The sequence below is a fragment of the Acinonyx jubatus genome, chromosome X (genome assembly GCF_027475565.1).
Source record: "Acinonyx jubatus isolate Ajub_Pintada_27869175 chromosome X, VMU_Ajub_asm_v1.0, whole genome shotgun sequence".
Taxonomy (NCBI): domain Eukaryota; kingdom Metazoa; phylum Chordata; class Mammalia; order Carnivora; family Felidae; genus Acinonyx; species Acinonyx jubatus.
The window spans coordinates 87,215,644-87,229,998 of record NC_069389.1 but is presented as its reverse complement, the minus strand read 5'-3'; the positions used below and the strand labels follow the sequence as shown (position 1 = coordinate 87,229,998).

At 46.9% G+C, this 14,355-nt stretch overlaps 1 protein-coding gene across 7 annotated transcripts in view; it reads right to left on the bottom strand.

The window, feature by feature from the left end:
• TMEM164 (transmembrane protein 164) overlaps positions 1-14,355 on the bottom strand; it is a 166,540-nt gene that overhangs the window by 145,021 nt on the left and 7,164 nt on the right. Inside the window, exon 1 of one of the 7 annotated variants that reach the window (XM_053201545.1) lies at positions 3,705-13,416. The exons of the other annotated variants lie outside the window; for them this stretch is intronic. Coding sequence (XP_053057520.1) covers positions 3,705-3,845 — 141 coding nt within the window. The 5' untranslated portion in view covers positions 3,846-13,416. Of the gene's footprint in view, positions 1-3,704; positions 13,417-14,355 lie in introns of those variants that run through there. 7 annotated transcript variants of the gene reach the window in all.

The following is a 14,355-nucleotide window of genomic DNA, read 5'->3' as shown; positions in this document are numbered from 1 at the left end:
AAGAAAATATACCTGGTAACCTGTTTAAATGATAGGCTCCATTGGCCTAGTAGTTAACAACACCAGCTTTGGAGTCAGCCAGGCCTAGATGTCCATACCAGCTTGCACACTTTCTAGCTGTGTGAACTCGGGCATTACCTAACTTCTCTGAATCTGATCATCCTCAGCCATAAAATAGGAGTGCCAATAAGAACATCAATCCCACAGGGGCGCCCCAGTGGCTCAGTCAGTTAAGAGTCCAAATTCAGCTCAGGTCATGATCTTTCAATCTGGTCCATGAGTTTGAGCCCCGCATCAGGCTCTGGGCTGACAGCTCAGAGCCTAGAGCCTGCTTCGGATTCTGTCTCCCTCTCTCGCTGCCCCTCTCCCACTCGTGCTCTCTCTCTCTCTCAAAAATAAATAAACATTAAAAAAAATTTTTAAAAAAAGAACATCGATCCCACAGACTGCCTGGCACACAGTAAACATTAAGTATTAGTCGTGGGATGCCTGGGTGGCTCAGTCTGTTAAGCATCCGACTGTGGATTTCGGCTCAGGTCATGATCTCACAGTTTGGGAGACTGAGCCTCGCTTCAGGTTCTTCAGGTCTTGATGGCACGGCGCCTGCTTGGGATTCTCTCTCCCTCTGTCTGCCCCTCCCCCACCTGTGCACCCTCTCTCTCTGTCCCCCTCAAAAATTTAAAAATAATGAAATGAAATGAAATGAAATGAAATGAAATGAAATGAAATACAAAATAGTAGTTGTGACTATTTGGTTGTGATTATTCCTATAAACCGGCACACCAGACAGCAGGGCTGGGAGAGGATTCTGGCAAGAGCAACCCAGTATCTGCACATGGAAGTATCCTTGTCTCTTCAGAGAAGGCCCCAGATGTGACACTGAATTTCTGATCAGGAAACTGACGGAGAACAGGGTTAAAAGAACCAGCCTGCACGAATTCTGAGATGCACACATAAAACCACGCACCACCCACCTCTAAGGTCAATTTCACAACAGGTTTACCTAAAAAAGAATGGCCGAGGCAAAAAAGCCATCAACACACTACGTTTGCAGGAAGCACCCCCCGCTACTCCAGAAAGAGAAGAAAAGTGCCATAATTAAACACAGGAGAGGCTAGAGTCCATGACTGTTACAGTAAAGGGAAAATTAGTCATCTTTAGGCCTCTCAGGTCTGAGCTATAATTCCAGGGGTAACCAGTGCTGGCCCTCCCCAGGCAAGGTTTTAAGAAAGACTCAATGTCAAAGCAAGCTCCCACCCCTGCCCCACCTTCAACTGTAAGGAACCCTGGAAGCCTAAAGCACAAAATGGAAATCTCGTTCAAGTTTTGACATGGGTCATTTCGTTACCTTGTCCTTCAAATGATCCACAGAACAGTGTAATAGAACCGCAAAGGTGGCAGCCTGTCACACCAGCCCAGTTTTGCCATTTCCTAGTGGTGTGACCTTGGGCAAGTGGCTTTCCCGCTCTGGGCTTCTTTCCCTAGCTACAAAATGGAGCGCCTGAACTCCAGGCATGCGAAAGGGCCTCTGACCTCTGGCATTCTCCTGCTTTAAGTTCTGCACATATCCTGGCCACCTAAAAAACGCACTAATTAAGCCTTAATAATAGGCTCCCCTGGGGGAGCAGAAACCATATCTGCCAGTCCTTGCATGGCTCACGGCCCCCGGTACACTCTGAGGCCCAGAGTAATTGCATAATAAATGTTGAGTGATACAGATTCGCTGCAGAGAGCCTGGCATATCATAAGCTTTTCTGATGCCAGGCAGTTCCCCTCCAACCTCTCACCCACCAGACTTTTCGAATAGGTCAGATTTTCCCATTGCTGGGCTTTTCATAAAAAGCAGCATTGCTTAAGAAAACAAAGCTCCTTGTGACTTCACGTGACAATGATTAAACACCTAGGTGCCAGGCGCCCCGCTCTGCACTGGAAAGGGGGAAGACCCGGGCCGAGTGCTGGCGCTTGTCAGGGAGTCAGGGCAAGTTAATTAACCCAGCCCGATGTGAGGCCCGCTAAGTGCAAAATGAACTCCGGAATCTTCCAGCGTAGATGTCTCCTGACAGACCGGCAGCTAATGAGCACACAATGGGATGAACACTTTGCCAGTGATCCATCCACTTTAGGCTTAGGACACATTTCATCCGCTCTTTGACACTAGTAGTTCCTAATCTGGGCTGCACAGTAGAATCACTTGACGAGCTTTAAAAAAAAAAAAAAAAAATGTTGCTGCCCAGGGCCCAGCCCAGGAAATTCTCTAAGAATGGGGTGGAGGGAAACAGGTGCTGGTATTTTCTTAAACACTTCCTTAGTGGCTGTAAGGTGCAGCCAGGGCTCAGGACTCCTGGCCTCCACCTTCTCCGTGCCCACTTCTAGCCTGCAACATAGTGACAGGTCCAGCAGCTAACTCCGAGGCCCGCCAGAACACCCGAAATTCTACCTCAGTCATTCACCAGCGTATTCTCTGAGCCATTAAGGTAACTCTGCCAGTGCCGAAACATTTTTCGCAAGCCAAACTTAACCAAAAACAGGCTTTCTTAATTAGCCCTCAGTCACAGAAGGCAATTAGCTAGTCCAGTCTATCCCCCAACCATTCCATTTATTGGAGACTTAATTGGCCTGAGATCTCATCCTTCTTTTTGGAAGCTTCTCTACTCTTAGGAATGAGATTTAATTTCTCCCTTCTTGGCACGTTTGGGTGCTCAGTCGGTTAAGTGTCTGACTCTTGGTTTCAGATCAGGTCACAATCTCCTGGTTCGGGAGTTTGAGCCCCACATCAGGCTCTGTGCTGGTGGTGTGGAGCCTGCTTGGGATTCTCTCTCCCTCTCACTCTGCCTCTCTCTCAAAATAAATAAATAAACTTAAAAAAAAAAGAAATTTGTACTTGCATCAAATCTGCATGACACAGAAACATATGAAGGAAAAAGTGAGAATACCCCCTTTCCCCTAATCACTCAGGAGGAAGCACCATTTGTGATATATTTTAGACTTTTAATTTTTTTAAGGTTTATTTTCAAGAGAGACAGAGCATGAGCATGAGCAGGGGAGGGGCAGACAGAAGGGGAGACACAGAATCCAAAGCAGGCTCCAGGTTCTGCACAGTTGAGCACAGAGCCCAACTCGGGGCTTGAGCTCACAAACTGCAAGATCATGACCTGAGTCAAAGTTGGATGCTTACACAACTAAGCCACCCAGGCTCCCCTTTAAAAATATTTGTTTTAATTATTCTAGACTTTTACAATGCACTCGCAGCCATGCACACGTAAAAGGCTTTCTTTGTTTTCTTAGGAAATGGGTTTCTATCATACATGCTGCTCTGCAACTTTTTTATTGTTATTTTTACTTTTTAAGTTATCTCTACACCCAATGTGGGGCTCAAACTCACAACCACAAGATCAAGAGTCACCTGGTCTACTGACTGAGCCAGCCAGGTGTCCCACAACTTGTTTTTGTTTTTGTTTTATTTTAACAATACATCATGAACATCTTTCAAAGGGAATACAGAGAGCGGCCTCCCTTTTAAAAGCTATGCAATACTCCACTGGCCAGATTTAGCATTCTGCTCCTGGCGGACTGATTCCCAACATTCTCTATTTACCAACACTGAGGCCATAAATGTCCTTGCATGCAACTTCTTCCCACTCAAACATCTAGGTAACTATTTAAAAGTGGGTGGATGGCTGTCCACAGGACCAGCCTGTACTCACCAATTCCAACTGCCCTGGCTTCCTGGGGTTCCACCTCTTTGCATCACATGGCATCAGGGACTGCTCCTGCTTCCTGACACACCTCCCACTTCCTGGATGACTGCCTGGCCGAGTCTTCTTTCTGCCCCCCAAAGTAGGCATTCCACAGAACACTTTGCTTCCTTCCCTTCCGAATGGGCATGATATTCTCGCCTTCTCTTTTATCTTCCCTAGACAGCCTCTTAACTCAACATTTCTAGCCCTAACCACAGCTCAACTGCCTGCTGGACATTCCAGCCTCCATGTCTCAAACACCTGAAACTGAACAAGTCCCAGAATAAACTTATGACCCTTTCCCTCTAAGCCTCAGTTCCCCCATCTGCAAAACAAAGGGATTTGTCCAAATTAGGAGTCTAGTAGGCACTAGATGTTGTGGGGGACAGAGAAATTCCCAGAAGCACAGGCTTTACATTCAGGGAACATACACTCTAAGGAGTGGGGAAGACACATAAACAATTATGTAATAAAGGGCAGAATAAAATGCTAAAATGGACAAGAGTGGCTAAGTCTGGGGTGTAGGTTTGACGAAAGCTCCGCAAGAGGCAGTGTTTAGGCTGAGCCTTGAGTGATGAGCATTTCAACAGGAAAAGGAAAGAAAGAATATTTCTGGCTGAGGGTATGGCATGAACAGAGTGTAAACTCGGAGAAGCATGCGAGTGTGTGGTGCATACATGGAATAAGAATGTCCTAGAAGCTATGGCTGGAAAGAAAGACCATAGAAGACACTGAATTCTATCAGCATGGAGTTTTTACGCTTTCTCTAAAGAGTTTATCTATTTGCCAGCCCGAGTCTATGTGCCAAATTCAAATAATTGAAAGCAGCTGCCTAAAATGCTGTGCTAAAAAAGAGTTTGGACCTACATGGAGACTCATTGGAAAAGCAGCCTATGACCAAGCAGCAAAATCAGCTCAGGACACCATTAGGTATATGCATAAGGTATAAGGTAATAGGGAGCTCTCGAAGGCTTTTGAGCAAGGGAATGGCATGAGCCAACATGTGTGCTACTCGTATCATTCGGGCAGCAGTGTACAGGATGAACAGAGTATGAATCAGTTGGGAGGCTGCTATAATAAGCCAGATGGTGATGGTGATCAAGATAAACAATTGGATGAATTAGGGCAGAGGAATCAAAGGAGGAAGAGACAGATGGAAGAGATAATGAAAAGACAGAATCAAGATGACTCAGAGACTATGATGATGGAAGGGAGGAAGAGGGAGGAATGGAAATGTGTCAAGGTTTCCAAGGATTTAACGTGGGTCACTAGATGGACTTCAGTGCCATCAACTAAGATAGGGGCATTGAGGGAAGAGTATAATTGCTTTTCATTTCGAATCCTCGAGCCACTTTACTTGAGATGCAGGAATCTCAAGTGCCCTTGAGTACACTGGGAAGGAAAAAGCACAATTCACATCGCTCAATGGGCTCAGCGTTTATATAAAATACAAATCTACCAGAAATGTTTGAAGCCACTGTAAATGTGGCATGATTGACTGTATGTATCAAGGAAACGATGATGAAACATGTCTTGTCTGTCAAACCATTTCCGTTGATTCATCTTGATTATTGAATTATTCTATTAAATTAATGCATTCAATTAAAAAAATACAGATCTACCAGATCACCAAGGAACTATCCATCAGTATCTGATCCTAGACACAATATGAGAATAAGCCTTTGAATGTTCATGCTCTCAAAAGAGAATTCTTCCCATTGAGCCAGCGCTTTCATTCCACATACCTTATTTCATTTGATTCCCTATGAATTAGGAAGGGCAGAGATCATCCCTATCTTACAATGATAACAGCCATTACTCATACTTCCTAAGCTCCTGCTACACAGCAGATACTGCTCCAAATACTTTACAGGTAGCCATGCATTTAATTCTCCCAAGAACCCCACAAGGTAGATACTATTCTCCCTACTTTACAGAGGGGGGAAAAACAGTCTCAGAAATGTCAATGAACCTGCCCGAGGCTACACAGCTGGAAAGCAACAGAGCTGGGATCTGAACCTGGCCAGTCTGGCTCCAGAGCCCGCACACTGTAGGTATTATCGTAAGAACACTGAAGCACAGAGAGGCTACCTGCCTAGACACAACTACCAGGTTCTGTCATCCAGTTGCATAATGAATTCTAGAACCAAGGCCCATGGCTGGCTAACATTTAATCCAGCACTCTATTACTCTTCATTGTTTACCAAGATAAACAGACCTCTCCCACTGAGTGGACAGATAATTCTGACCTTTTTCCTCCTTGGCCTTTGTCTCACCTCTGCTGGACAAAGTTTCGGAGTCCTGCTCAAACAACCCAAGATTTCTGTTTCTCTACTAGTGGACAAGAACAAAAGTCTGGCTCCTTTCATGCTGAATGGTTAGGGGTGGAAGGAGGCCATGGGTGGCATGAGAGGCAGACTGTAAACCGGAGTCAGGAGACTTTGCTCTGCTTCTGTTTAGCTGTGTGCCTTTGTACAAATCGCTTCACCTCTCTGGATCCCAGTTTGCTCATCCGGAAAAATGAGGAAGGAGGTGAGCTGGATGGTCTCCAAGGTTTCTTTCAGCTGCCTTGGCATCGCTCTGCCATTCTGCCAAACCCAAGGAAGTTTTGCTAGAATACGTCATACGGTATCTTTAGTCAACCAAAGGGGAAATCGGTCAGAATGGAGGGAAAGAAAGAGTTAGATAATACAAAAATGATCTTTGTCGAAGGCTGGCAAAATTAGGTAATATATGGGTGGCTAGTATATCTAGCACTTAGCCTGGGGGATAACATGCTCAAAAATGTTACAAGTGTTATTACTGCTACTAACTTTCAGAGAGTGTACAGAGATAACCAAAAATTCTAGTCCTATCTTTCTCCTAAATTTGACTCTCTTGCCTACCTGACTCTGTTCCAGGTTTATAGTGTTTAAAAGGTCAGGGGTGGGGGGTGGGGGAGCCCTACAGGAGCAGTAGGCACCAACTGTCCTCAACGGTGATGGACAGTTATGACTGGAAAGCGAGGCCCCAAGCCCAAGGGGAAGGGAAAAAGAAAATGTAAGTGGGAGGGGCCAAGAGTTAATCCTCAGTTCACTGAGAACTGACCATGGCAAAGGGTGGGGCGGGGGGCAGCGGGAAGCAACAACAGGTGCGGACCACAGTGTACTTTGCCAATTGTTTTTCCGAGCAGCCCCAAAGCAGAGAGTTAGAAACTTGGGAAGATGATCCCAGCCTGGTTTCCACGTGTGTCCATCTGAGCAAACACAGCACTACCGGCTGTGAGGTATGGCCAAACACTCCGCAGCAGTCAGGAGCCCCTGCCACGCGGCAGGCTTCACATTCTTCTCCACAAATCCAATGCAGCCTTGGCCTAAAGGTCACCCCTGACCTCCTGTGTCCAAGACAGCAACACTCCCCAACCCCCGAGAGCTCCACCCAGGGAGAACAGCCACAAGGCCCTGATGGGAAGGGGGGGGTGGCGTCAATCTGTTCTCTTCCCTCACTGGCCAGAAACCTCACAAGCAAACACAGAAACATGACCGTGGCTTGGTGCTAAGCTTGCACAGCTATTCTGAGGAGGGCTGAACTGGAAAGTCCAGTGAGGTGCTGTGCAGTGGAATGGCGATCCCAAGGGAGTGCCCCACTGCTCCCTGTGGGCCTGGGAGCCCCGGAAGTAGAGAGAAATGCCCACTGGGAGCTGTAGGCAGCTGCTGCAGCCCAAGGGAGTAAGTGTAAAAGTGCTGAAGATAATAAGGCACTTATGCACATGACCCTCAGCAACATTCCTGCAGGGCACAGAGAATAAAGGGCAGTGACAGGCAGGCACACACACACACACACACACACACACACACCCTTAAAAAAGGAAACTCTTAACAAATGCAAATGGACAGGGAGCAAGTGGTCATATGAAGAGGACCCTTTGTTAAATCTCCCTAGGTCTTGGAACGGGTGACCTTCCACAACTAATTTCTAAGAGCTGCTATTTCTTTGGGCTGCTGTTTGTTTTAGAAAGGCCCTCCAAGCCAGCTCCAGCTGGGGAACCAGGATTATTACAGAAAACATGACCTTAGCCTTCTCAATTCTCGCAACTCCAAAGCTAAGAAACTGCCTATTTACCCACAATGCTTGGGAATCTGCCCGAAGGCCTTCCGATGGCATTGAGGGAAGGGAAGAGGTCCAAGGAGGGGCACCCCCCACTACAGGGCTGTGCAGTCATATGATCAAGGCATCAGCCCTGGAAGGCAGCACTCAAAGGCGGCTCAGCTCCCAGGGCACAGTTCTAAGAGTCAGCTGGTCTTGAAAACATGAGAGGTTTACGGAGCTACCAGGATTGTCTAATTTTTTTTCCTGTCCATTTACTGACATGGAAAGCAAGGCACTGGTCTACTTTGTTTTCTTTTAATATTTATTTATGTGGGGGAGAGTGCAGGTGGGGGAAGGGGCAGAGAGAGGGGGACAGAGGATCCGAAGCGAGCTCTGTGCTGACAGGCTGACAGCAGTGAGCCCAATGTGGGGCTCCAACTGACTGAACCACAAGACCGTGAGCTGAGTCAAAATCAGACAGATGCCCAACAGACTGAACCATCCAGGTGCCCTGGCATTGGTCTACTTTAAACCTACCTTTGTCCTCGGAGTTCTGGAAGCAGCCCTACCTCCTCCAGTAATTACCAAACCCTGGTAACAGACGGCACTTGAGAAAGTTACACTCCCCTCAATCAAAAGGAATTAATGAAAAAGGAAAAAAATAAATCCACAAACCTGTCTCTGTCCACCCCTAAACCGTTCCTTCCATACTTTGGTCATATACTCGCTGGTTTCCTAAGCTACCAATCTTAAGATAGCTTGCCCCATGAAGCCAGCCCATTGATGGAAGAGTGGCCCAGAGGTCCCTGGAAAGCCAAGCTTCCTACCAGTGACAGCCATCTGCCAAATTCTTCAGATGGGACTGGGTGATTCAAAGTAACTTTTCAAATTGCCCATCAAGCTGTCCTTAGGCCTCAAACAGCCAAGCATCATGGAACCAATATTTTTGCCCACTATGTGCCAGGAAAGCTTTACTTAGATAAGATTCTCAACGCTGCCTTCCTGTACCTAAGCTTTATCGTCTTATTGCAGCACCAGGCACCCAAGCTCACAGGAGCAAGCAGCCATAATGACAATGATGATGGTCATCATTGCCATTGCCATCACCATCATCATCATCACAGCTAAAACTTATTAAACATTTACTAGGTATCAGACACTATCTTATTAGTCCATTTTACACGTGTAGGAACGTAGGCTTAGAGAGGTTAAGAAACTTGCCCAGAGCTAGACAGCTGGTGGTAAGATCTGAACCCAGGCCCTTATCCGCCTCGGGTCCGTGCTCTGTGTGTGCTGACCCACTGTGCCACCACTGCCTTGAAATAGATCGCAGTAATACTACTACTCTGAAAAACTGCTAACATTTATTATGTGCTCATAATGAGCCAGAACTCCCACTGCATACTCGATGTACGTTATTTTGCTAAATCCTCACAACAGCCCATTAGGTAGGTGGCATGATTCCCATTTTACAGAAAAGTGAAACTGAGGTTCGCAGCAGTTATGTTACATGCCTAATATCATGTGATGAAGCAGCTCAAATGCAGACCTGGGAAATGTGGTCCAAAAACTCAAGCTGAGAGGCTGAACTTGCATTTGGAAAAGGAGGCATTTCTACTGCCCTACCTAGTCAGGCTCCCTGCTGTGACCCAACTCCAAACCTCCAGGGTCCCAGCAAGAATGTGGCAAGTAAATGTTAATGAGGAAGGCTCTTTAGCCCTCCCAGGTCAATTCGGCTCGGATTAATCTAGGAAAAGAGGATCAAGACTCTCTCCAGAAGTCTCTCTCCTTACCCCCCATCTTCCCTCAACCTGTCTTCTGAAGAAAGCACCTCACATCCAGCAGTCTCTGCTAGAGCTCTGCTCAGAACATCTAATAAGTGTTTACCCAGGGCTCCCAGAGCCATAGTTAAGGGCCTTAATGTGCAATCTGGCTCTGCGCCCTATTTAATCAGCACCTGAATGAAATGTCTCTTTGCTAGCAACAGCCAGAGCACAGGCAGGCAGAGGCTTTCTGCAAACACAGCTGGTCGGTTGGCAAAGGCGATTCAACACGCAGGCAAAATACACCCGGAGTTTATACCACCACTGATACGTGATAGAGGCAGGGAGACTGAAGGCATCAGGTTGGAAAGAGCATGGGCCCATGCTTCCTGACTTCCCTGGATGACTTTGCTTCTCCCTTTCCTACCCACCTAAACACCTGCCCAACGGGGCACGGCCTGGACTGTTTTTGCCAGATAGGCCAATCCTCTCTAACCTCCTGGCTCCTGCCACCCATCCCCTTCCCTGAGCACCTCCAGGCCCAGGACAAGACACACCCTACCTTCTTCCCTCTGGCATTTCCTCCCGCAGCTATGGGAACGGAACCACAGGTTACTGAGATTCCCCCAAACCCTCCCCTTCAGATCCAGATCCCTTGACACAGCATGCATGGACAGATGTGCAAGCCATGCCCTGCTTAGCTGGCAGCTCTTTCCCCGGGAAGAAGCAGAGTCAACAGAGAAGGCTGATGCCCAGAGGAGGAGGAGTCCTCCCCAAGACTTCAAGCACCTTGGAGTGAGGCTCACGCTGGGGGGCCAGCGAGTAGGGTAGCAAGGACTGAACATGGGAAAAGGCCATGTGCTCAAAAATAATGGGACAAGGGCGCCTGGGTGGCTCAGTTAAGCGTCTGACTTCGGTCATGTCATGACCTCACAGTTCATGGGTTCAAGCCCCACATCAGGCTCTGTGCTGACAGCTCGGACCCTGGAGCCTGCTTTGGATTCTGTGTGTGTCTCTCTGTCCCTCCTCCGCTTGTTCTCTCTCTCTCTCTCTCTCTCTCAGAATAAATAAACCTTAAAAAAAAAACTGGGACACACCTCACCAATTTGAGATCATGCTGGGGTAACAAGGCCCTTTTAGAAAATCCTCCCCCCACACACACCCAGTTAGGTCTGAAACCTCTTCATACCGGAACAGCTTTCTTCCTAATTCCCTCATGGCTATCACCGCCTCTGACAGAATGGTCATTTTGGATGCTAGAAGGCATTGCATTGGAGCCTGGATTATTCTGGAAGGGGGCAAGCTTGGATGGGCTGGGCTGGGGGACAGACTTGGAAGCAGGGGCGAAGGAACAGGAAAAAGAAAGGTAGCAGGACAGCATCGCATGAGACACTAAAAATCTTCTGGTCGCAGGTGGGATGCCTGCTATCTCATTTCCTGTACTTAATGCCTTCTCGCTCTCATCAATGTTCTTTGTTGTCTGTCCTTGACAGCATGGGCCCTCCTTGGGACAGCACAGAGAACACAATGCTCTAGCTCACGAACCCCCGACTGAGCACTGATGGGCAACTGCAGTTGGCTATCAGCAGCGCAGAAATGACAGAGCATTTCTGGAGTTTTATTTGGTTTGCCAAGGGAGAAAAGAGACGAAATCTACCCCTGACAGTAATATGCGAATGACTCCTGGTTATAGTTGTGAAGCTTTCTTATGCTTTGCATATATTGTTCCCTATGCCTAGAATTCCATTCCTTCCTCCAATGCCCAGCTCATTGAGCACCTACTATGAGCCAGGCTCTGACAGAGGCACTAGAAAAGAAAACCAGACAAACAAGAGTCCCTGCTCTCCCGCAGCTGATGGTCTCTTTCGTGAGCCAGCTCAAATGTCTCCTCTTCTAGAAGGCTTTCCTTCATTGCACTAGGTTAACAAAAAAAAGACCCTCTGGGCCCTATGTCTTGTTCAAATGTTACTGTAAATGTCACATTGTAATTTCGTTGATCTTGTCTGTCTCATCTCAAGCGAGTGACACGAGGGGAAAGAATGTTTCGTATTCATCTCTGAATCCTTGGATAAATAGCTGCTGAATGTGGGGTGCCTGGATGGCTCAGCCAGTTGAGCATCTGACTTCAGCTCAAGTCATGATCTCGCAGTTTGTGAGTCTAAACCCCGCGTCAGGCTGTCTGCTGTCTGCATGCAACCCGCTTCGGATCCTCTCTGCCCTTCTGTCTGTCCCCTGCTCACGCTCTCTCTCTCAAAAATAAAATGAAACAAGTGTCCTGCAAACAGAATTAGCATGCAGTAACTCTTTGGAAACTCCCCTTAGTTTCCAAAGATCTTAGAGACTGGCAGGGAGGGAGGACCAGAAGGTGATGGAGGCCTGGCTGAAATACTTACTTCAGTGACATAACTCCCAGTCACCAAAGAAGCCACTGGAATGCTGAAGCTACCTTAAAATGTACCTCACAGTAACTTGGGGCCTTCACACTTTTAATCGCAGCCACATTATTTAACACCTACATAAACACTGAGGCACTGCCAGAAGGTTCAATGCCCTGCCCACAGGCCACCCAGATTCACGCCAGTCAGGATGAGCTTTTGAACCAACGTGCTACCTAATACTTTAGCTACTAGATAATGTCTCTCAAAGTGGGGTTCAAGGCTCACCAACATCAGAATTACGAGGGAGCATGTAATAAATGCAGAGTCCCATCACTGCCCTCCACCTACTCAGACTCCACGTAGAGAGCCAGGGATCTGCACTACACCAAGTTTCCAAGGTCATTTTTCACAACGAAAGTTCGAGAATCCTTTCTCTCCACACCCACAGTTTCTTCATGTCCACACTGCCAGTTACTGGCAGAAGAGGGACACCTGGGACGAGATATTCTCAATTTAACAAAAGATACGTAAGACCATGAATACAGTAACTTGATGAGTGGAACCCTTTCACAATGTATGTGTATGTCAAACCATCATGTTGCACACTTTAAGTATCTTACAGCTATCTTACCTCAATAAAGCTGAAAAAACAATTCAAGTACAAAACAAAAAAAAAGATACAAAAGGCCAAGAGAAGTTTACAAATCTGGCTCTTCTCACCGAGGGCATTTTGATGAGGCATGATGACAATGAGCTACCACTGAAACATGCAGAAAGAGATGCAAAGTGAATCACTAGCCTAATAACATTTCTTTAATTTATGCGATATTAAGGAAGGAAAAGAAGTAGGCCTGTCCAGATGTCTGCCGAGGGATTAAGACCAAGATCCAACAGCATAATTTCCTCACTGGGATGAAAGTGAGCAGAGACTCTGGGCAAAGAGCAGGCTGCAGCACTAATCACTGGCTCTCTGTGATGGAAATGCAACAAGAAAGATGTGTGAGCTAGAGCCCTGACCACCTCTCTCCTCTGGCTATTTCAAAAAACGGACAGGAGGCTCTCCTAATGGGCACAAGAGACACAGCAACCATGCCCATCAGGCCTCAAAGGAACACAGGCAGGGCCACTGGAGGCCAACAAAAACACAGAGGAGAAAGTTGGCTCTGTCCATCGGGCAGTCAGCATTATCCAGGTACACGCTGAACAACCAATGTACGTGTATGGTATTGTATTAAGCTGTGCAGAGAGTTACAAAGGAGAAAAAAAAAATAACACTGACCCCTTCCGTTAAAAAAAACATATATGCTCACGCTAATGGTGGAGACTGAACAAACACACACACGCACAAAAAAAAAAAAAAAACAAGTGACCCAGCCAAATGCAGAATTACCTACAAATATACAAAAGTATACGTTAATGAGCCAAATCATCTGAGGAATGTTCAGAGGGTTGAGAAAGGATGACAAAAGGTGTTACCAGAATGACTGGAATAACTGGAGTCGGTCAGGGTCATCTGGAAAGATCTTCAGGACGATCTACAGTGGGGAGGAACAGACAACAAATCCTATGAAGACAACGATGACAAAGGTGGCCTAGGTATGGCAAAAGGGACAAAAATCCAGGGAGGGGCGTCTGGGTGGCTCAGTCAGTTAAGCATCCAACTCTTGATTTTGGCTCAGGTCCTGATCTCACGGTTTGTGAGTTTGAGCCCCACATTGGGATCTGTGCTGACAGTGTGGAGCCTGCTTAGGATTCTGTCTCCCTCTCTCTGCCCCTTCCCTGCACTCAGTCGCTCACTCTCTCTCTCAAAATAAATAAATAAATGTGTTTTTTTTTTTTTTTAAGTTTGAAAACAATCCAGGGAGTCTGTGGATCATCCCGTGAGTAGGCGCCAGCAACACACTGTTTCTTAAAAGCGAGCACCATGCTGGGTTATGTTGGCAGGTATAGACTGGGACCAGTCACAACATCCAGTTGTACAGGCTATACATGAGAAAGGTATACAAGCAAGGACTAGGAGCCAGAGAAGAGTCACAGAAATGCTCAGGGGAATGAATTCCAAAAGCTAGCAAAAAAGTTGCAAAGGAGCAGAGGTTTGTCAGTTTCTGACTTGAGGTGAAAATACATTGGTCACGTGCCAGCTCTGATCAGCTCTACCCAGCTTCTGTTTAAGTGACCACACAGTTACTTAGAGGATTAAAATGCTTTGTTTTCCACATGGCCCATTTCACGGAGAAGACGGAGACAGGAGAAGGTGAAGTAATTTGCTCGGGTCCCCACAGCAAGCCATGAGCAAAACTAGCGTCAGTGTTAAGTCCTAGGGTGGTCTGTGGGTTGTGGAACACAACAATCCACACACGACTTCTCTTAATAATGGACACCCCCATAAGACGGTAACAATGGAAGATG